The 23270-nt window shown below is 40.1% G+C and overlaps 1 protein-coding gene and 1 long non-coding RNA gene across 5 annotated transcripts in view; one reads left to right on the top strand and one right to left on the bottom strand.

The window, feature by feature from the left end:
* LOC143476077 (uncharacterized) overlaps nt 1-23270 on the bottom strand; it is a 228238-nt gene that overhangs the window by 120896 nt on the left and 84072 nt on the right. The gene's annotated exons all lie outside the window — the stretch shown is intronic.
* Nucleotides 1-23270, top strand: part of arid4b (AT-rich interaction domain 4B) — an 88971-nt gene that overhangs the window by 25099 nt on the left and 40602 nt on the right. For all 4 annotated transcript variants that reach the window (XM_076973789.1, XM_076973791.1, XM_076973792.1 and 1 more), the window contains exons 3-7: nt 14548-14658; nt 18247-18312; nt 21744-21834; nt 22098-22177; nt 22480-22574. In XM_076973789.1, the coding sequence (XP_076829904.1) occupies nt 14548-14658; nt 18247-18312; nt 21744-21834; nt 22098-22177; nt 22480-22574 (443 nt within the window). The remainder of the gene's footprint in view (nt 1-14547; nt 14659-18246; nt 18313-21743; nt 21835-22097; nt 22178-22479; nt 22575-23270) is intronic.

The following is a 23270-nucleotide window of genomic DNA, read 5'->3' on the forward strand; positions in this document are numbered from 1 at the left end:
TGTTAGACTCTTTTAATCAACTGCTGAGATACAACTCCAAGATTAAATTACACCATGAAAACATGGTGATTCTTGATCTACAATGTCTTGTTGGTAATCAGCCATTTATGTCTACTTTGCCTTTCATGGGCCTTTTGTCTTGTGCTTTGTTCAGGAATCAAAAGGCAATCTGATTTCTTTCAGTATAGTTATATGATTCTTCTAGGCTGTTAAAACCAGTAATATAACATTTGGATAATTTTTACATGTTATTTTGTTGGGTACTAGTGTTTCTTATGTTAAGATTTGCATTAAGATATGCACCATATTGTGTAATATATGGTTAAACTAATTTAGTTATATCGATGGGTGGTTATCTGGACAAAATGGTTAGTTTTAGCAAATACATCAACAGCATGATCGCATTAGTTAAATAGAGAATTATTTCCTGTAAGATTAGAGCGACTGCAACACTCGAGTTATATTTCTCTGTATGTAGCTATTAGTGATGCACTGAAATAAAAAATGCTCAGAGAAACTAATCCATTAATAATTCATTTAGGTCACTTCTGCATGGCGGATATTCTGGGTTTCTTCTGTAAAATGAAATGCTCAATGCATCCATGAGTTCAGATGTTTTGTCTCATGTACTGAGTACTGTAGTTCACATGTGCTGGATGCAGTGGCCAGTGCTGTGCAATGATCATGCATACAGAGATGGTATAGAGCTGTGCTTGAAAATGCAATGCAGGGTACGCATCCATGAAAACAGTGTACATGTGGGGTGCCAATCAGGCAAGAAAGGCAGATTTGGTAATGCTGTTTGCTGCCTGATGCTAAGACTGTTTGCATCTGTTAGTGATGACTAGTGCAAAAGGGCTAAAGAAGCCAGGTATTTTTAACCACTCTTTCTGTTTTTATAGTTTTACATTTTTCTCATTTGTGTTTAATATTTAAAAAGGCAGTTGAAAATGGAACATGTAATTTTTGACAATTTCTAGATGATAATGTACAATGACTGTAATTTCAATTTTTATTAAGTAAAAGTGAGTCAGTGTTTGTGATAATATATGAAGTTTGTCCCTGACATATGTGTAAGAAATTATTTCCTTATTGCTTTTTTGTACTCTTTTCTTGTAGCTCAAAGCTAGAAATTAACTAATAAAAGGCTTGAAAGGGAGGAGCAGGGAGAGCAGTGTTGTAAACCTGAGGAGCCTTTGGCCATGGTAGCAATACTGAGCCAGAGAGCTAGAGCTTGTGCAGCAGTGATGGCAGTTATCTAAGAGCAGGTTGTCAGGGCTGTTTGTGTGATGTTAATGAGTATCTGCACTGTGCCTGGTGAAGACCTGTCGGGCAGAGAGCCACAGGAAGGAGGAGGCTGGTGGAATCAGAGCTGGCTGATGCTGTGCACTTTGGCAGGCATGCTGTCCTCAAACAGACTGAGAGGGCTTGTACTGATCGATGGCTTACTAGAGTGCTGCATTAAGCATAGAAGATCAGCATGGTAGCACTTGATAATGTAACACACAAAAATAAAGAATTGCTTATTATTAAACATAGATTATGTTGAGTTGAGATGTTGAAATGGAACTCAACAATCATTGATATGTGAACCTAGTTGCAATGTTTTCATGTTTGTTGTAAGGCCATTACAATGCACGTTTGGAATTAGGCGCTGATAGAAAAATTATGTTCTCCCTTAGCAGTCCCCTGAAGTCCCCCCCCCCCCCCCCCCCCCCCCCAGCATGACCACACCACAGGCTTGAGCTGTCCTCTCCATATTGATTAAAAGGAACACTATGATGATTAAGGGAATTGCATAATGCCCTTAGGTGTGTGCCACACAGCCACAAAAAGAATATTAACATCAATGAACCAAGGTTATAATCGTTAACGAAAACGAACAAAAAAAATGAAAACTGATATTGAAAAAACATTTTCGTTAACTGAAATAAATAATAATGGTAATTAAAAGAAAAAAACAATAACTAACTGTAACTATATTACATGTTTAGAAAACTAACTAAAACGTTCTGAAATTGTAGATAGGATACCCTTCGTTTTCGTGTTTGTCAGTTTATTTATAAATCGATTTTTTTCACTAGAAGTTTTATATTAGCTGGCAGAAGCGTATGACAAGCGTAGACAAACCACATTAGCCCCACGTGATCACGAGATGATTCACAGGTGAGACTTATTAATCACACGACAAAAACCCTAACCACGTATATACACTGACGCAGACAAAGCACGTGGACAACGTTGACACACGCCCAAAAGGGAGGGGCCGGGGTCCTCAACGTGACATGTATAAGCAGTTGTATGTAGCTGATATAATGCCTTTATTTAGGTTTGAATTGTATGCTTTCCTAAATAGTTAGATAACCTTTGCGTTAACATAATGTCGCAGCTGTAGGTATCTAAAAAAATCTTGGTTATCTAGTAAGTGCTTTTCCTGTAACATTTCGAAACTGAACATTGAGTTATCTTCCATAATAGTATATATGTGACGGGCAGTGTGAGCAACTAAAAAGGGAAGCGATCACGCCAAGTCTCAGGGAAAGAGGATGGTTTAGTAGAAAGTGCGCAAACCATATACCCGTGACATAGATCCAGATTAAGGAAATAATAACCAGCAGTCAACTGGTACAAAGACAAGACGTATATAGATGAACAAACGACCCTCAGGTGAGACGGATCACGGGTCCCGCCCACCTGAAGGACGAACATCACGTGACCAAAAACAGGACATCTGCCGCTGTAAACGGGGGCGACCGGCAGGGGGCCCCCCCACAACGTGACAATATAAAGCTCTTATTCCTTTTGTTGTCCATGTTTGGAATCTTATATCCATTGCATTTGGTATAAAATCATGTGAGTCATGTGAGCACCATTTCAGGGGAAGCAGGTCTCCCTTTACTTTATGTATTGTCACCATATGTTCCCACACTTTCAAAATAAATTTTACCCATGGGTTATCTGTTTGGTGTATATAGTGTTTTAATTTAGAGTCTGCTATCGCTGCCTGTATCGGGATGGGAAGCAGCCTTCAATGTCTTCAATGTCTTTCCATTGTGCAAGGTATGATAGGTTGCACCAGCATATTATTGTTCTTGTCTGGGCAGCGAAGTAGTGTTCTCTAAGAGATGGTAAGGCCCAACCTCCCTTTTCTTTCATTAATTGTAATGTTTTGAAACGGACCCTTGGTCTCTTCCCCTGCCATATATATCGAGACAACATTTTGTCCCATTCATTAAATTTACTCTGGGGTATTCCTATTGGGAGAGTCTGAAATAAGTATAGAAGCCTTGGTAATATATTCATTTTTATGGATTGTATTCTTGAGCTGAAGCTGAGAGGGTATAAGGTTCCACCTTGATGTCTTCTTTGATCTTTTTATCTAAAGGGGAGTAGTTATGGTCTGATAGTTTTGAGAGATCTTTTGGAATTGTGATACCCAGATATTTTATATGTTTTGTTTGCCATGGCCATGGACATCTGGTCTTTATCTCAATTGGTGTATCATAATTATACATTAATACTTGGGTTTTGGTTACGTTGACCTTCTACCCTGACAGTTCTTCATACTTCTCTAGTGCTACCATTAGTTGGGGCAACGAGTGCGTTGGGTCACTAATATAGGTTATCACATCATCTGCATAACGGGCTATCTTTTGTTCCCTTCCTGCAAGACATGTCCCTTTGATTTCTGGATTTTGTCTTATATATTGAGCAAGTGGTTCAAGGAAAAGTGCAAACAACAGAAGTGACCAAGCACATCCCTGTCTTGTTCCCCTCTCCAGGGTGTAGCTATTAGAGAGATAACCATTAACTTTGACTCTTGATGTGGGTCTGTCATACAGTGTTCGTATAGTGTCGATGATCTTATTGTGGAAATTAAATTTGTGTAGGACTCTGTATAGAAATGTCCAGGAGACCGAGTCAAACGCTTTCTCTGCATCTATACTATCTACTATTGCCTCCATTTTGGTCTTAGTTACGTGGTTAAAAATGTGTAGTGTCCGTCTTATTTTGTCTTGTGTTTGGCGTTGGTGGATAAAGCCTGTCTGATCAATGTGTATCAAGTGGGTCATTAGCTTCTCAAATCGCCTTGCCATTATGGAAGTAAAATCTTATAATCTAGGTTCAAGACAGATATTGGTCTATATGATGGACACTTTGTTTTATCTTTGCCCTCTTTTGGGATGGCTGATATTATCGCCTCTTTCCAGCTTTGAGGCGTTTGTGACTTTTCCAGGGTCCAATTCAGTGTGTGAAGTATGACTGGGATTAATTCACTTTTAAACTCTTTATACCATTCTGCTGTATATCCGTCAGGGACTGGGGATTTACTCACTTTCAGTTTGTTGATTGTGGCTAGAAGTTCACTTTCTGTTATCTCAGCCACGAGCGTATTATTCTGTTCCTCTGTCAGTGTAGGTAGTTTTAATGAGTTTAAGAAGGTGCCTATCTGAAGTATGCTTCATACCGGGACTCTGGTGTATATAGGCTTTTGTAGTATTTCTCAAATGCTTCATGAATTTCACTAAGGTTATTTCTAAGTTATTTTGTTAGTGCATCGTATATTTTATGAACTGTATTTTCGGCCATTCTCTTCTTCAACCTCCATGCTAGTAGTTTCATTGATTTGGAACCACATTCGTAAAAACTCTGTTTCAAATACATGAGGTTTCGTTTAACATCCTGTGTTGTTATATTTCTGATTTCAGTTCTGATTTTATTAATTTCCTGTAGTGTATTCCTATCTGAGTTCGATTTATGTTTTACTTCAAGATCCTTTCGTTTTTTGTAGTCTCTCCAATATACCCTGTCTATCTTTTTTCTTATCTGAGGCTATTGATATAATTTTCCCTCTTAAGACAGCTTTCATGGTGTCCCATAACATGGGTGGTGATGTTTCCTCATTTGTCATTAAGGACTAGGAAGTTTTTTTTTTCTTTTCTAATTTCTTCCTTAAAAATAGGGTAATTTAATAGGCTAGAATTTAGCTTCCATGTAGTATTTCTGGGTTGTAAGTTAAGATCAACCGTGAGATATAGAGGAGCATGATCACTTAAATCTATTGTCCCAATATCACAGGTATGTATTTTATCCTTATCTTTTCCAAATGTCATAAAGTAATCTATTCTGGTATATAGAGCGTGATGGGGCTGAGTAGTGGGTGTAGTTCCTTCTCCTCTGAGACAGTTCTCTCCAAATATCTATAAGGCCAATATCTTTAAAAAGCAGTGGTGGACGAAGTACACCAATTATGTACTTGAGTAAAAGTACAGTTACGTTGCATTGAATATTACTCAAGTAAAAGTAAAAGTATTCACCTCAATTTTTTACTTGAGTAGAAGTACAAAAGTATCTGCCTTCAAAAATACTTAAGTATTAAAAGTAAAAACCTTTTTTTTTTTAGCGTCACATCAAAACCCCTAGGCCTACTCGATCAACAGGTGAACAGGAAACCGTGCCTTACATTTGCCTAGCAAACACAAAATACACAAAACTAGCCTATATTATCCTCACGACATTCATTTCCAAATTGTATCCATATTAATAATTCACACTAGAAAGGTAGACAAGTAGACACACTATTGTCATCATTTCAGTTATTTCTTGAAAGAAATGGAGACAAATTAAGTATTATATCGCGCCCATCTCAAAAGTAGCCCAAAAAAACGCACCTCGCGACCCCTGAATTTTTACCCGCGGCTGGATTTTCAAACAAGCCCAATTTGGCGTGAAAACCGCGAACCTGGCAACTCTGCCAGTGAGAGAATATATATGTATATAATCGAGGGTCTGCGCGCTGAAAATGACATAATTGCGGTGCCTCCACCCGTGCGCGAGAGACTCATGCACTGGCGATTCGCGAGGTCGTGCACCTCTCGAATTTTATAACTTCGCGCACGCCGTGCATCAGCGCAATGAATTACTCATTAAATATTCATTTGTTCATTCATTTTGAATATTATAATGTCATGTCCATACTATGACTACATTTCAATTTTTATTTGAATTTGTAGTGAAATATAGAAGTTATGGTTATTTATACTGAAGAATCTCTCCAACGATCACAGACTTTTTTTCATTTAGCTTTAATACAGTCGGAGAAAATAGGCACATTTCTTCCATTTAAAATGTCAACTTATTTCTAAATCAATTTAACATGGATGGTGTTGTTCTGTTTGTATTTAAAAGCTCTATCCAGTGGTGTGATTTAATTTGCCATTTTTGTATATTTAACTTTTTGTAACATACCAACTTAAAGCAGGTAATCTTACGGCTTATGTTTTTGCGATAGTGAATCTGATAAAAACAAGAGAGCTTCATACCTTTTAAAACTCACCAGGATTCACTAAATGTGACTTGATCTTTAAATAATTTTCTGGAAAACACCCCCAGATAACTCCATTATTTAAACATTTATGTACATTTATTGCTCAGGTGTTGCATTTTGTTGCTTCATAGATTCTCTCTTCTCTCCTTACACAGGCTGTTTAGATAAATATACTTTATAAATGTGTTTATTGTGTAGAATTAGGCAAAAAGAGGCCTTGTCCCAACTACACCACATTGTCAGTAATTGTTGGCATTGTCTTTTGCCAGGAAAATTTTTCAGTCAAATGAAAATTTCTTTAACCCATGCACTAGATACTAGTACTACCCAAGTACTACCATACTGATATCTCATTAATCTTAGTAATGAAATAGGACATTTTGGTGAATTAAAAGGTTCATTTCTGGTCAGTCACTGCACTTTTTATTATGAGATGTAATTGCAATGTTATAGAACTCATTGAGCTGAATCATACAAGACCCATTACTTATCTGTATTCTGCATAACAAGATTGCAGCATGAGTTTTTATGATTTCTTAGGTTTTTGGGTACTGTAGCGCCCCCGACAGGCCAATTTGAACCAAACTTGGCCTACCTCACAAGGACCTCAGTCTATAAAAGTCTTTCAAATTGGGAGTTGATTACTTACATGGTTTATGAGTTATAGCAATAAAGGTCATATATGGCATGGCCAGAAGGATATAATGGAAAAATGGACCCACCTGAAAATAAAAAAATGCAACATTTTTTCCATAATTATTTAACTACAGTGTCAAAAGATTATGCCCATGCCACTCTTGCCATCATTGGATCAAATTCTTAGGACTAGGAAAAAGAGATATTTTCAATCGATGAATGTGACAAAAGTATGCATTTTTTAATAGGATTGCAAAGTTGTCAGGTGTACTGCAAGGAATCAAAAGAATCAAGTTGCACGTTCCTAAGTGAAAATTTGGAGGAGTTATGCATGATTTTCACAAATAGCGCCACCTAGTGGCTAAATGTTTAAAAACTGCACGGCATGACACACAGTCCTGAGATAAGCACAGTGGTGAGGTTTCATGTTGATTGGCCAATGGTAAGTCTGTCAGATGGCCAATTAATTCAAATTAAATTTAATTGGCTCATGGCGGCCATGTTTTTTGAGTGATGTCATCAGTGTGTGCCTTGATACCACTTGGGCCCCTGATGATGCCTGTAAAGTTTTGGCTTGATGTGACTAATGGTTTCTGAGAAACAGTTTTTCCCATGTTATTGCGCCCCCTATTGGACAATCGTGGCCAGCTTTGTCCTGTGACCTCTGAGTCATGTGCCCTAACAACTGATAAATTAGTAAATTTAGCTACGCCTCAGAGCTATTGATTGACATGTGACAACCAGACTGTATACAAATGTCACAATTTTTTCCGTGAATATAGATATAATATGGAGATTCTTGTGAGTAGTTTGGTACCAAGATTGTGGTGATCAGATAAAAAACCAGGGACTAATATAAAAAAGTAGGTTTAGCTTATTATGCAAATTAGCAAAACATCTAAGTGGGCGGAGCTTAATAATTTTTGAACCATTCTATTTGGCTTGAGGAAGGAATCCATCAGAAGTGGAATTTTTTTCTAGGACCTACAGTGTGGGAGATATGGGCCAAAACGCAAAAAAGTGCGCTATAGCACCACCATCAGGCCAATTTAGGTCTCTGTACTTAAGCGTGGTCCTGCAAAGAGACTACAGTATGCGTTTTATGCGGAGAAAAATAATAAGAAAAACCCGAGCAATTACAATAGGTTTCCCACACTATGTGTGTGAACTAAGGATGTATATCTTCACCACTAAGGTAGATTCAATACACATCTCGATACACTGTCACCGAAACGATATAACTGCTATACTCTGAAACCCCTTGTCGATACGATGTGATACAAGTCACTCCTGTTCACGATATGATGCGATTCAAAATGATTTGATAACGACATGACTTATTATATGAGGATTCGATTTGATAAATGATCATTCGATACAGTTAGTTGAGGTTTGAGGATGTATTGGCCTAACCCATCAGTTTTCTTAACTCAATAGCACAATTCTACTTTACTCTCTAACAATTTAAGGGATTTATGCATCTGGGGTGGGTTTCCCAAAACGTTGTAGCGCTTAGTAACCTCGTATGAAACGTATGAGGTTAAGAAGTACTTGGCGCTAAGAACGTTTCGGGAAACTCACCCCTGGTTGTTTTCAATGGAGCAAAACCAATACATAATATAAAAAAATGCATAATTCAGTATATTCAGACAGAGCATTAATTTATTCAAGTGAATTATTCAGTTATTTTCTCCATCTATATTTATACAAAACGTTTAAAACGTAAGATGAACAGTTTTTAAAAGTACTGTATTAACATAGTGAAAATTATGATCTGCAACCAGAGATGGGGACTCGAGTTTGGGACTCGGACTTGAGTCGGACTTGAGTCGCACTTAAGTGGCATATACAGTGACTTCAGACTCGACTTAGACTTGCATTAAAAAGACTTGCAACTCGACTTGGACTCGTGATTTGAGACTTGTGAACAACCTTTTATTTGTAATGTTCTTTTGTGTTTCATTTGACAACCTTTTCTCCGCCTGTCTGAATGCTTTTTACTCCGCACACCTCACGCGAACCTGGCGCTGCACGCGCCGCAAAACATCGCGTTCACGGCGGCGCTGGTGAGGACGCTCGCTTCTGTTCCACCATTCATAATAAGTTTTGGGTACAAAGCAAGTACAAGTAGCAAATAGAAGAGCAGGAAACTGCAGAGTGTGTGGCATAAAAATACAGGACGCTGGTTCCACCACATCTACTTTTATTCACCACCTGAAAACCCAGCCGGAAAAGATAGTCACTGCCTGACCCGCCCACGATAGTCTCCTGCCTCAGATCACCACCGCCATCACGGTTGACGGTTTTAATGTTGGCTTCTAGTTTGGATTCGGGACGGCAAACACGCTGTGCCAACAACTGTGCGATTGAGACGCCAGGACTGCTTGGCAGTTATCTACCACATGGACCTGCAACTATCCCTTCTTCCTTTGCCCAAGCTGTCCTCATTTGAATGTCTCTCATTCAAAATTGTGTCAAAGATGTCTACAACAATACTACTTATCTACCGTCCTCCAAAACCTAACCCAGGCTTTATCACAGAAATACAGGACTTACTGACATCACTTTGTGCAACAACATCTAATATCATCATACTTGGAGATGATAACATCCACATGGATACACCTACAAGTCAAACTACTGTAGAGTTTTTGGAGCTCCTTGACTGTGTGCACCTTAAGCAGCATATTGACGTTCCCACACACAATAAGGGGCACACATTTGACCTGGTCATCACTGACTTTGCGCCCATAATCAATCTTTGTGTGTACGACATGGGCGTTTCTGATCATAAGGCCATTTCTATGGAGATGTCTTTAACATGCTTGCACTCCAAACCAAAACGTCTAATTCAGTTCAGAAACCTGAAAAATATTAATCCTGCCACTCTCAGTCAAGATATGAAGGAACTATCAACCACTGCACTTTTTATGTCACTTAATGACTCTGTTGACTACTACAATACCGACCTCCACAACATTCTTGAGTTCCATGCCCCACTGAAATCAAGAACGGTCTCCTTCTCCAGATCAGCCCCGTGGTTCACTGAGGAGCTGCGGAATATGAAGACAGCTGGACGTGTCCTTGAGCGACGCTATGTCTCCTCAGGCCTGGTTGTCCACAAGCAAGCTTACTGTGACCATCAAAAGGCCTATTCTAAAGCTCTAGCCACAGCTCGGTCTCAATTTTACTCTCACAAAATTAGCATCAGTTCCGGAAACTCAAAACAGCTGTTTTCTACAATAAGCCACTTACTGAAACCTCAAACCCATACATGCAGTAACCAAACGGGAGAGCTCTGTAATAGGTTTATGACATTCTTCTCCAACAAGGTAAAATCCATCCGCTCTGCCTTACTATCTCTATCACCCTCTACACCATCACCAGTGATACAGACTCCAGAGCCAGTGACCTTACTCTCTCACTTTACTGACACCACGCAGAGAGAGGTGGAGGAACATATCCAGAAATTGAGGCCCTCCACATGTTCACTTGATCCTCTCCCAACAGCACTAATAAAAGCTAACATCTCTGTTATTAGCCCACTCATTACTGCAATAATAAATAACTCACTGCAAACTGGGAAAGTCCCCTCAGTTCTAAAAACGGCTCTTATTCACCCACTCTTGAAAAAACCCTCATTAGATCCTGAAAACTTGTCAAACTACAGACCCATCTCTAACCTGCCATTTCTCTCCAAGGTCCTGGAAAAAGTTGTTGCTGTTCAGCTTCATCATCATCTTCATACACACAACTTGTATGAGACTTTTCAATCTGGTTTCCGGATTGCACACAACTCGGAGACAGCACTGGTCAGGGTTACCAATGACCTCCTGATGGCTGCTGACCATGGCTTCCCATCACTCCTTATACTCCTGGATCTCTCAGCTGCCTTTGATACTGTGGACCATAACATCTTGCTGCATCAACTCCAAACTACAGTTGGGCTTTCTGGGACCATCCTCCAATGGTTCCAGTCATACCTCACTGACAGAACTGACAGAGTATGTGGCCCTGGGGGAAGCAAGGTCAACTCCCCACACTGTCACCTATGGGGTCCCTCAAGGGTCAGTGCTTGGACCAGCACTGTTTACCGTCTATATGCTCCCTCTGGGCCACATTATCAGGAAACATGGTCTATCATTTCACTCCTATGCGGACGACAGTCAGTTATATCTTAAAACAGATCCCATTTCCACCTCAGCCACACTACCAGTTCTCACTGCATGCCTGGAGGAGATTAAGGTATGGATGTCAAAGAACCTTCTTCAGTTAAATAGTGACAAAACAGAAGCCATTCTAATAGGTACTCCACATCAGACCAAGGCAGCTCTCATCAGTAATATCTCTGTCTCTGGCCATAGCATTCCCCTTTCTTCCTCTGTTACAAATCTAGGTGTCAAATTTGACCCACATTTATCATTTACTGAACACATCCGTCACCTCTCCAAAATCTCCTTCTTGCATCTCAAAGATATAGCAAAACTCCGTCCCTCTCTTTCCCAACTGGATGCTGAAAAACTGGTCCATGCCTTTGTCTCCTCCAGGCTGGACTATTGCAATGCCCTCCTTGCAGGAATCTCTGACAGGAGCCTACAGAAGCTTCAGCAAATTCAGAACAGTGCTGCCAGGATCCTGATGAGGAGGCGCAAATATGACCACATCACACCGGTTCTACAAACTTTACACTGGTTACCCATCCATTACAGAATCCAATATAAACTCTGCCTTCTTACTCATCAATGTCTCCATGGAAACGCTCCACTCTACCTCAAAGAGCTTCTTATTCCGCACAACACCCCAAGACATCTCCGCTCAACTAATACCTACTGCCTTCAGCAGCCCCGGACCAAACTACGCACTATGGGTGACCGGGCCTTCCAAGCTGTTGCCCCACGTCTCTGGAATGCTCTCCCAGGCCCCTTGAGAGCACCACAGAGCGTGGAGTCTTTTAAAAGAAATCTTAAAATGTTTTTATTAAAAAAATCCTACTAGTATTTGTTGTATTATCTCTGATGTGCGAAAATTTTTGTTGCTTTTATCTACTTGCTCTTATATGTTTGTTCTGATTTTAACTACTATGTAGCACTTTGAGGTTTCATTGAAATGTAAAGTGCACTATAAATAAAATGGATCATTATTATTATTATTATTATTAAAGGTTATTAGCAATATTGCAATATTGGTATTGACTTGCCACCAGTGCACCAGTAGAGAGGGTGTTCAGTCATGGAGGCCTCATAATGCGCCCTCACCGAGCCAGGCTAAGACCATTCATATATATAGTTAACCATGGTATTTGCCGATGCAAAAAGGCTAGTGTCGATGCACCGTAAATTCGCCCGCAAATTAAACCCGATGCACGTTGAATCTACCGGTGCAGTCGAATCGCAGACATGTGTGCCGATTCACCGATGTGAATCTGTGAATCTCCCCATCCCTAGTGTGAACCCAAAAAATATTAGCAATTACAATAGGTTTCCCACATTGTGTGTGAACCCTAACAATAGGTTTCCCACACTACGTGTGTGAACCCTAACAATAGGTTTCCCACACTACATGTGTGAACCCTAAATATGTCCCCATAGTTCTCTGTAAGTGCATACCTGAAAGGTATCATTTTACATTTGAAACGGTCTCCCCAGGTACGTTGAAAAATCCTCGCATGGCTCGCAGTAGATTGCCGTCTATCCGCGCTCGGTTGCTCAGAAGCTGTGGAATTTCAAGATAAATGACCTGGGGCTTGCCGTTGGACTGAAGGGTTTTTACTGAAGGGACCGGTGAGCGCGGTCCAGTCGCAGTTCGAACTCTGTCGGCAGTTTAAGAAGTTCGTGGAGAAATTTGTCAATCCACTGGGTTGTGTATCCTACTTCTGAGCCTTCTTTAATCCTGTAAATCCTCAGGTTTTCTCGACGCCGTGCGTTCTCCAGCGCTTCACAGCGGGCCTCCAGCTGCCTATCCCGGTGTAAGAGAAAAGACAGTAGCTGTGTGTGTCTGCTGTGGTTATCTTCCACCGAGCTCACGCGTTCCTCCACCTCGGTAATTCTGCTCCCCAAGCCTCGGACAGTACTGTCTATATTGAGAACCTGTTCGGAGAGTTTTTCAAGCGCCTCGTTTACCTCTTGACAAAACTTTCTGAGTTCTGTTACAATGGTGACATTAATGTCACTGTCGGGACTTTGTGTGATATTGCTAGTCTCTTCAGTCATGGTTAGTTTAGCCGGCATGGGATTGTTATCCTTGTCAAAGAAGTCCTTCGATTTATCTTCCTCTTTTGATTTCGGTGGTTTTTTCCTTTGTTATGACTCGTCTTGATATTAGGCGTTGAGTTTTTCAAACTATGGGGACTAGTTCGTTTTTAAAAGTTTGTCATTATAATTCAGGGCAGAGAGCGAATCTCTCAGGCAGCCTTCCCTCATTCTGACATCCAGGTTTCTAGGTGTATCTCGGCATGCTTGGCAGATATTGCTTCATGGATGACTGCTCACCACTTGAAGCTCAACCCTAGCAAAACTGAGCTTCTGTACATTCCAGGAACCCCAAACCCACACAACCTCACAGTTTCCTTTGAGAACACCTTGTTAACACAATCGGAAACTGCACGAAGCCTGGGTGTAACATTGGACAACGAGTTGTCCTTCTCAACACATGTTTCAAAACTGACCAGATCCTGCAGATTTCTCCTCTGCAACATACAGAGAATACGACCCTTCCTTTCACAGGAAGCTACTCAAGTGCTTGTGCAGTCTCTAGTAATCTCTAAGCTGGACTACTGCAATTCCTTACTTGCAGGTCTTCCTCTATGGGTCATCAGACCTCTACAACTAATTCAGAATGCTGCAGCACAACTCCTCTGCTACGCTCTCTTCACTGGCTTCCAGTAGCAGCACGCATCAGATATAAAACCTTGATGCTTGCTTACAAAGCCAAAAATGGACTGGCCCCTCCCTACATGATGTCCATGGTCAAAAGCCGATTCATACAGTGAACACTCCAAACCTCAAGCTTGGCTCGACTCAAAACTCCATGCTTAAAGTCTCATGGAAGACAAAGCTCCAGACTATTCTCCGTCCTAGCTCCAAGATGGTGGAACGATCTTCCATTAGCTGCTAGGACTGCAGAGTCTATTGCTATCTTCAAGCGTAGACTGAAGACCCACCTGTTTGTTGAGTTCTTACCAGATCACTAACTCAACTGATACCACTTGCCATTGTTCTTTAAATTGTATGTCTGTCTATGGTTATTTGTGCTTCTTGGCAAATGTCTAACTTGCAAAACACTAGGTAATGACATTGACTCCTGTAGTTTAGTAGTAGTCTCACTCAATGATATCTTGAATTCTGGCCTATCCGTACTTTTTCCTAGGATGAATTCTGTGATTGGATGCAAAGCACTTTGTAAGTCGCTCTGGATAAGAGCGTCTGCTAAATGCCGTAAATGTAAATGAGTACAGTGCCCATGTAATGGTATGAATGATGTTTATAGTAAATATACCTCATGAAATGCTTTTGTGAGTACATGTGAGTCTTTGAGCATGTGTGCATGATTTTTACCCTTTCTCTCTTCACCATCTCGTTATATAGACACTAGAAGAGCCCCCATACCTGACTGTTGGCACTGATGTGAGTGCCAAGTACCGTGGGGCATTCTGTGAAGCCAAGATCAAGACTGCCAAGAGACTGGTCAAGGCCAAGGTGAGCCACTGCCTTGAAAAAAAAAAAGATAAATAGGGTCAGGCAGATTGTCTTGAAATGAAGTCCCAGTAGTATGCTTTGTGGAATGAGAGTTGTTAGGCATATGGTATTCTACTGAGGCACAGTAAATCTGTCCCAGGTATTAAGCGATTAAAGTAGTTGGTAGTGTTGTTGGGATCTTTAATATAATTGCTTCCACCGATACTGCCTTAATCACTACATTAATCTCCGTTATACATACATATACAGTGCAAGTGCGTTAAAAATCAGCCAGCAAGATGAAATGTTTTGATTATGATCTGAGATGTGTTCATTTTCACCATCAGTTGCATGCAATAAACATGAAATAGAACATGACATAGGTCTAATGATTTTCTAATGTTGACATTCTGGCTTGTTCTGACTCCTTGTCTTGGCTGTGTTCTTCTTTTTTCTCCAATGCTTTATAATTTGTGTCTCATAGACATGAAATGCAATTAACCAGCTTGGTCGTAGACCAGAGTCTCTTCTTCACAATGTAATCAAATTCTTATCTCTGTGCTGCTGGTGTAGCATCTGCCATAGCCCCTGTGTCTTTTTCTCTCCATGCCTTATTCTCTTCCTTTCCATGTTTTCCCTCAATCTTTCCTCAGTCTGAGTTATATTAAGTCACTGGAAGAGGTTTTAGAACAGAAGTTCTGCACGGCAGGTTGGCCCAGCCACACTTCATCCTGGCTCTTCTGCTTCACTTCTGCTCTGTTTGTGTGGCATCCCATCTTGAGTCTTTCACTTACCTCAATCAATCAATCAATCAAATTTTATTTATATAGCGCTTTTTACAACAGTTGTTGTCACAAAGCAGCTTTACAAGTGCCGAGTCCTAGCCCCCAGTGAGCAAGCCAAAGGCGACAGTGGCAAGGAAAAACTCCCTAGTTTTTTTGCATGAGGAAGAAACCTTGAGAGGAACCAAGACTCAGGGGGGGAGCCCATCCTCCTCTGGCCGACACCGGTCACCATGACAACAACAACAATGTAGACAGAATGTAAAAGATGCAATAATGTCCATTTAGACAGAATATAAAATATGTAATAATGTCCATCATGGTGTAGGCATCCGATTAGGCAGGAGGTGGCCGGCCCAGGATGGATCGCTTGTCTCTCCTCAAGCAGGCAGGCAGCCATGTGGAGAAATGAAACAGGGAAAATTAGCTCTGTATGAGGACATATACAGGACAGGTAAAATTATAAACATTTCTGGAGTGTGGCAGCAACTCCGGCACTAAGTTAAATTATTACAGCCTAGCTAAAAAAGGCAGAACCAGAAGGTAACATAGGCTTGGGGGCATTCTGAGACAATGGCATCTGTCCACTGCACTGTCAACAAACTTGAGTGACCACGAGCAGTGACAGGATGACAGCACCAGCACCCCAGTCTACCATAAAACCCTTCGTCTATGAACCCCTGGATCTGTACCTTTATCTAAGGGGGATATTAATTATCAAACGCTAGACTAAATAAGTGGGTTTTCAACCTAGATTTAAAGATTGTGACTGTGTCAGAGTCCCGGACACATTTAGGAAGATTATTCCAAAGCTGGGGGGCCTTATAAGAAAAGGCTCTTCCCCCTGCTGTTACCTTGTTAATTTGTGGAACTAATAACAGACCAGCACCCTGTGATCTTAGTTGACGTGGGGGTTCATAGTAGGAAATAAGTTCCTGGAGGTATTCAGGAGCAAGCCCGTGTAGTGCTTTATATGCCAATAATAGAATTTTAAAATCAATACGAAATTTAACTGGGAGCCAATGCAGGGCTGATAGGACTAGTCTAATATGCTGAAATTTTCTAGTTCTGGTCAGAACTCTAGCTGCGGCATTTTGAACTATTTGAAGTTTATTTAGATTCCTATTTGAACATCCTGACAGTAGTGAATTGCAGTAGTCTAGTCTAGAGCTAACAAAGGCGTGCACCAATTTTTCTGCATCATCCTGTGATAATGCATTTCTTAATTTGGCAATGTTGCGGAGATGTAGAAAAGCTATCCTAGTAGTATTATCTATATATTTATCAAATGATAGGTCGGAGTCGAGTATGACGCCTAGGTTTTTGGCTATTGTACCAGGTGTAATGGGATAGTCTGCTAGATTAAGCATTAAATTTGGAATTTTCTGTCTTAGGGCCCACAAGGAGAACTTCTGTTTTGTCCTCATTTAATTGTAGGAAGTTTAGAGACATCCAGCATTTAATATCTCTTACACAGGCCTCAATTTTTCCTAAACTGAGTTTGTCATCGGGTTTGGCTGATATGTAAAGTTGAGTGTCATCCGCATAGCAGTGAAAATTGACACCATGTTTGTTTATAACTGTGCCCAATGGTAGCATATATAATGTAAATAATAGTGGTCCTAAGATGGAGCCTTGCGGGACCCCATGTTTAACCATTGTACGTTTGGATGAAATATTATTGAGCTCTACAAACTGATAGCGATTTGTTAAGTAAGACTGAAACCATGAAAGGGCTGTGCCTGAGACTCCAACCCAGCGTTCTAACCTTTCTAGCAAGATCCTATGATCAATTGTGTCGAAAGCTGCACTAAGATCAAGAAGCACTAACAGTGATACATAGCCTTGATCTGAAGCAAGGAGGAGATCATTTGTTACTTTAACTAATGCTGTTTCAGTACTGTGATGGGGCCTAAAACAAGATTGGAACTTTTCAAATATGTTATTCCTATGCAGATATAGGCATATGCATATTGACAGTGTGTTTTAGTGTGGGGATGTTTTCATTCTCTTGTGATTTTCCTGATATCTATAAAAACTTGGCGTGAGGCTCAACGGTAATGTATTAGCATGTAGCTCTGGAGCTCCAATAGATAAAATGATGTGAACTCAAACTTGAAACCTAGAGCTTTGAACTTCAGCTCAAGACATAAAGACTTGGCAGCAACACTTTGATGATAAAAAAGCCCCTTTTGGTGAGACTATATAAATGTTTGGTAATAAATAAACGCCAAGGTTGGCAGAAAGCCAGACAGATGACACTCACATCAACAGATCTTTAGTCAACAGTTTGTGAGAGGAACCATTTATGTCCTGTTATGGCTCAGATGCAAGGGGAAGCCTAGCTTTGAGAACACACCAGATCCTGTTTAGTATTCCAGCACACTAGACGGTGGTCCCTTGGTTTGGAATGTAAGGACTGCAGTCTCATTAGCCAGGAGAAGGGAAAGTGGAAAGAGAGATTGATCAAGTCTAGGCATACAGATGTATCAACTGAAATCTCATTATAACACAGAATTTCATACTTGAAGTCTCCAATTTAATAATAATATTATTATTACTATTATTACTATTGTTGTTGTTATTATTATTATTATTATTATTATACATTCTATTGATATAGTACTTAAAATAAACAGAACTTAAAGTACATCAACTGACAGTGTTCTCTTTGTAATCTCCTCACTGCTCACAGCACTGGTATGGCAGGAACCCAGAGTCGGTGGTTTACAAGTGCTTAGTGGTATAACAAATAAATAGTTGTCTGATTGTTTATTTACTTTTGCACACTGAATCCCCACCACCTCTGCCACCTGTCCTCTTACAGGTGACCTTCAAACCAGACTCCTCCACTGCTGAGGTGCATGATGAGCACATCAGAGGAACTCTGAAGGTAAGAAAGTCTGCTTTAAACTAGTAAATATATAGGATCCGTGTAGGTGAAGGACCTATTTGGTTTTAATACTATATTTGAAGTAATGTACAAGTATTAATTTGCCATTTTGTTTATTGACTACAAGTTTCATCAATTTATCTTTTCATCTTTCTGTTTTCCTTCCTGTCACCAAAAGTTTGAGGAGGTTTTAGAAACTTTCCAGTGAGCTTAACCAAACATGAAATGCATAACTATTCTCTGCCTCCATAGCTTTGATTATACATGTGATCATAATTCCTGAAGACTTATTTGAGAAAGAGGAAAGGAGGGATTGTGCATTATGCATCCTTAAAGTGCAAATCATGAGCCTCTGAAGCAGACATGTTTAAAACTTCAGTTACCAAAGTCTTGGAACAGCAATGCTGTTAGCCTATTTATTATGCTTTATTACCTATTTATTATGCTTTATTACCTATTTATTATGCTTTGTGAGCATTTAAACCTATTATCATTTAATCCAAGTAGGAATGCTTCCTGTTTAAAAATATGCAAATAAATAAATGATATATCAACATCTTGTGTACCATATCTTGTGGTCAGTGATGGCTTAGTTACCTTGAAAAAGTAATCCGATTACTGATTACTTGATTTTAAAAGTAACTACGTTAGATTACAAGTTACTTTAGTAGTTACATTCAGCAGCAAAATGATTTTTTCCAATACTCACTTTATCGGAAGTGCATTTTTAACAGTAACAATGTATTGAAGCAGGTTCGAACCGAGGCAGAAACTGCTTAATCCAAAAAACAAGTGAACTGTTCAGTCAGACTGCTATTTGTTGTGAAACGAAATACCATTACAATTTCCAAGCATTTTAAAGTAGGCTACTGTAGCCAAAATTTCAGCACTTTTCAAACGTGGAACACAAAGCAACATTAAAATTGGTCAGGTAAATGTTCCTTTCCCTGTTTTTGAGGGGTGTTTCTTTATACAACCACATATCGTTATGGACAACACTGCAAAAAATGACTTGTAAAATGTGCTCGCGCTCTCACAGGGTCGCGCGCAACGTGCGAGTCGAGCGCTACGGTCAGACGCAAAAGTAGAACTGAGCCAAGAAGAAAGCAAAAATATATATTTTTACTAGGGAAAATAAAAATAGTAACGCACAGTTACTTGGATAAGTAACTTTAATCTGATTACTGGACTGGAAATAGAAGCGCGTTATATTACTCGTTACCGAATAAAGTGGTAAGATTAGAGTAACGCGTTACCGACATCACTGCTTGTGGTGTATTTTATCCTAAAGCTTATGCAAGACCTCCCTGTTTATTATGAAGTAGTGAACATCAGTAGTGAACTTCATTAGTAGTAGACATTGTAGCCTCTTAATTAAGCCTTTTGATGGTACAGATTTATCCAGAGAAGATTTCCAAATCACTGAGAATGGTGACTTATTAAATGTGTAAAATGTGCCATATTTAAATGTGCCATATTTTGTCAATTGTGATATTTTTTCACTGCAATCTAAATTTGTCCTCCGCATTTACCCATCTGTGCAATTAGAACACACACACAAACCCACCTGCCACTAGTGATTACTAGGGGGCTGTGATGCACACATACCCAGAGCGATAGGCAGCCCTAGCCCAGTGCCCAGGAAGCAGTTGGGGTTAGGTGCCTTGCTCAAGGGCACCTCTGTCATGGCCTCAGGCCTTGGGAATCGAACCCACGACCCTCCGGTCACAAGACCAGTTCCCTACCACAGGACCATATTATGGTTTAAATAAGCAGGAGGAACAATTGGACTGGTAGTGCTATAATTTTCATCTGAACAAAGCCCACCTCTTGTATTTGTACAAGCCAAGAATTACAAAATATCAATAGTAATTAGGCTGGGGTTGGTCAGAAATGTGTGTATTTAATGTGTGCATTTAAACTTAGTTTTAATGATATCTGTAACGTTATCAGTTTATCTGCTGTTCAATTTTCATGCTGCATTGACCTTTTTATGGGTTGAGATATTTTTGCATCTTCTCACTAGCTCTGGATGTTTTGTACAAACCTCAGCATATTACTACGTAATGGACTATGGGTAAAACATCGAAACATATAAAAGAAGCACTCTTCGCATGAGACGTCCACATAAGTGGGCAATGTAATTTACAATGAATAATAGGGCTGAACGATTTTGGAAAATAATCTAATTGCAATTTTTTATCTATAAATTGCGATTGTGATTTTTTCCCACTGTTTTCAGGAAACTCTGTTTCGGCATTTTTTATACAGCTCAGATACAGGGTTGCCAACTTTTCAAGATCGCTTGGAGTGAGACTTGAACCTGGAGTGGGTGGCGAACGTAATTTGTTGTTATCGGGGCGGTGTAAAATGGACAAAATGTAAGTATTATTATTATATCGCGATCGATCGATCGCCTGTGGTTGGCGCCAGAGCGAACTAGTAACTTTTCAGTCTAAGACACTCAATGCGTGAGAGTTGGCAACCCTGCAGGTATAGCAACTTGGCTAAAATATGTGCGTGAGGGCATTTGGTAGCGCATATCCAGTGTGTTTAACAAAGCCATGAAGCCGGGATTGTTCACTATATTAATGGGCATCATGTCTTTCACTATGAACTCCGTTACTGCCTGAGTTATTTCAGCGTGCCGCTTCCAATTATATCCATAAGGAGTTACACTTTCAAACGGTTCGGTCAGTGAACCCTGTCTGCTGGACCGCGGTCAAGCTATCCGTGCTTTAAATCTTATTGCGCCTATGCGTGATTTTACGGTATTTCGCTGCTCACTGCATACTAAGGCTGTATAAGCGCACAGAAACACTTTGGCGTATTTGAAGACGCAGCACTGGTCGTTGGCATTTTAGCCTTACAAATATCATACGAGGCTTTGTGGTGTTTTTTTAAATGCTGAAGGTTTGTAGTGTTACCTCGCGTCGTAGCAACAGTAGCAAGGCGCATTTTGCAGGGTACCTGACGTTGAGCAGCATCTTTTTAAAGCCAAAGTAATTTCACACAACTGATGTGCTGCCCCTCTTTGGTATTAGACTTTCAGTTGTGTCAGCTTCTGTCAAGCCTGAAGCCTTTGTGCAACAAGTTAAACTGCGCTGTGTTAACTTCACTTCTCCACCTCCCTGCCTCCTGCTCGGGTTTGCTCCGTTCGTCCTCGGCTCGGCTCGCTCCCAAGTCACGTGACCAGTTTAAATCGCAGCCTGTGCGATTAGAGAATCGCGTTTTAAAATATTGCGAGATTATCGCAAATGCAATTAATCGTTCAGCCCTAATGAATAAGGCAAATTGGTTTACATGGCTTATCCGTTAAGTTCATACTTAACCATGTCAATACAACAAAAAACTATTTCCAAGTGTTAAAAATGTGATATCACAAAGTGAATGCACTGCAAATGGGTTTGGAGTAATTTTCTGACTTTCAGGTGGGTGCTGTGGTTGAAGTGAAAAACCAAGACGGAATCTACCAGGAAGCCACCATCAACAAACTTACAGACGCTAGTTTGTATACTGTTGGTAAGTTGACAAGATAATAAGTCCTAAGTTTATTATATGGAAAGGTGAATATTTTGTGTAGATAAAACCACACTACACTATATATTAGAAATGGTGTAAGAGGAATTGCCTTATTCTTTATGTATACGTGTGTATATGAATTCAGTTCAGTTCATCTTCGTTAATTTAGCACTTTTAAGAATAGCCATTGTCTTATAGGAATGTTTGTGTGCATGAACATGTTTGTTTGGTGCAGGATAACACTCCTGTATTGTTTTCTACAGTGTTTGATGATGGTGATGAGAAGACCCTGAGGCGATCTTCGCTCTGCCTTAAAGGAGCACGTCACTTTGCAGAGAGCGAGGTTGCCTTATTTGCGCACATCCTTCCAAACACAGATTGCCATACACATAAAGATCATGCACTTATTTACTGATTACAGACATTTAGAATCAACCTAATTAGGGATGGTTCATTAACACCAAGAAAAATTGGCCAGCCAGGAATGTGGTATGAAACCACTGAACAAGCTGTTTTCTATTAATCTGCCTTCAGTGGTAATATTTGTAAATTTTTGTACTTTTCTGGTTAATCTTTGTATGGATGTTGGTTGATCTTGACATCTTCAGCTGATGATGTCTTTTGTCCCCCTTATTATGGGTGTAGACACTTGATAGGCTTCCTCTGACCAATCCTGAACATTTTGGAACACCTGTCATTGGCAAAAAAGGAAACCGCGGGGGGCGACGTTCAAATCCCATGTAAGTGTTTTTTGTTTGCTTGTTTGGTTTTTTTTTTGTGTGTTTTTTGGGTGGGGGGGTGGTAAAAGTTCTGGCATTTTGCTAAATAATGTAATCCTGATAAAAAAATCTGAATAACCACATTCATTTTACATGGTTGAAATCTATTCCTGCACTAAATTTCACTGACAGTGAATAACCGTAGGAAAAGCTGATACACCAGTTCAGTGCACAGTTGCTGTGTTTTTTTATTTGACTGTTGCGGGAGCTCCTAGCCCATAATTTTCTCGTGGAAGCATTATACACTATATTGCAAAAAGTATTCGCTCACCTTCCTTGACTCACATATGAGCTTAAGTGACATCCCATTCCTAATTCATAGGGTTCAATGACTTTGTTTTTTTCAACTCTTCTGGGAAAGCTGTCCACAAGGTTTAGGAATGTAATTACAGAGATTTTTACCATTCTTTCAGAAGCACATATGTGAGGTCATATACTGGACGAGAAGTCTCAGTCTCCACTCTAATTAATCTGAAAGGTGTTCTATCGGGTTGAGGTCAGGACTCTGTGCAGTCAAGTTCATCCACACCAGACTCTGTTATCCATGTCTTTATGGACCTTGCTTTACACAGTGGTGCACAGTCATGTTGGAAGAGGAAGGGGCCAGCTCCAAACTGTTCCCACAAAGTTAGGAGCATGGAACTGTCCAAAATGTCT

The sequence above is a fragment of the Brachyhypopomus gauderio genome, chromosome 15, assembly GCF_052324685.1.
Source record: "Brachyhypopomus gauderio isolate BG-103 chromosome 15, BGAUD_0.2, whole genome shotgun sequence".
Taxonomy (NCBI): domain Eukaryota; kingdom Metazoa; phylum Chordata; class Actinopteri; order Gymnotiformes; family Hypopomidae; genus Brachyhypopomus; species Brachyhypopomus gauderio.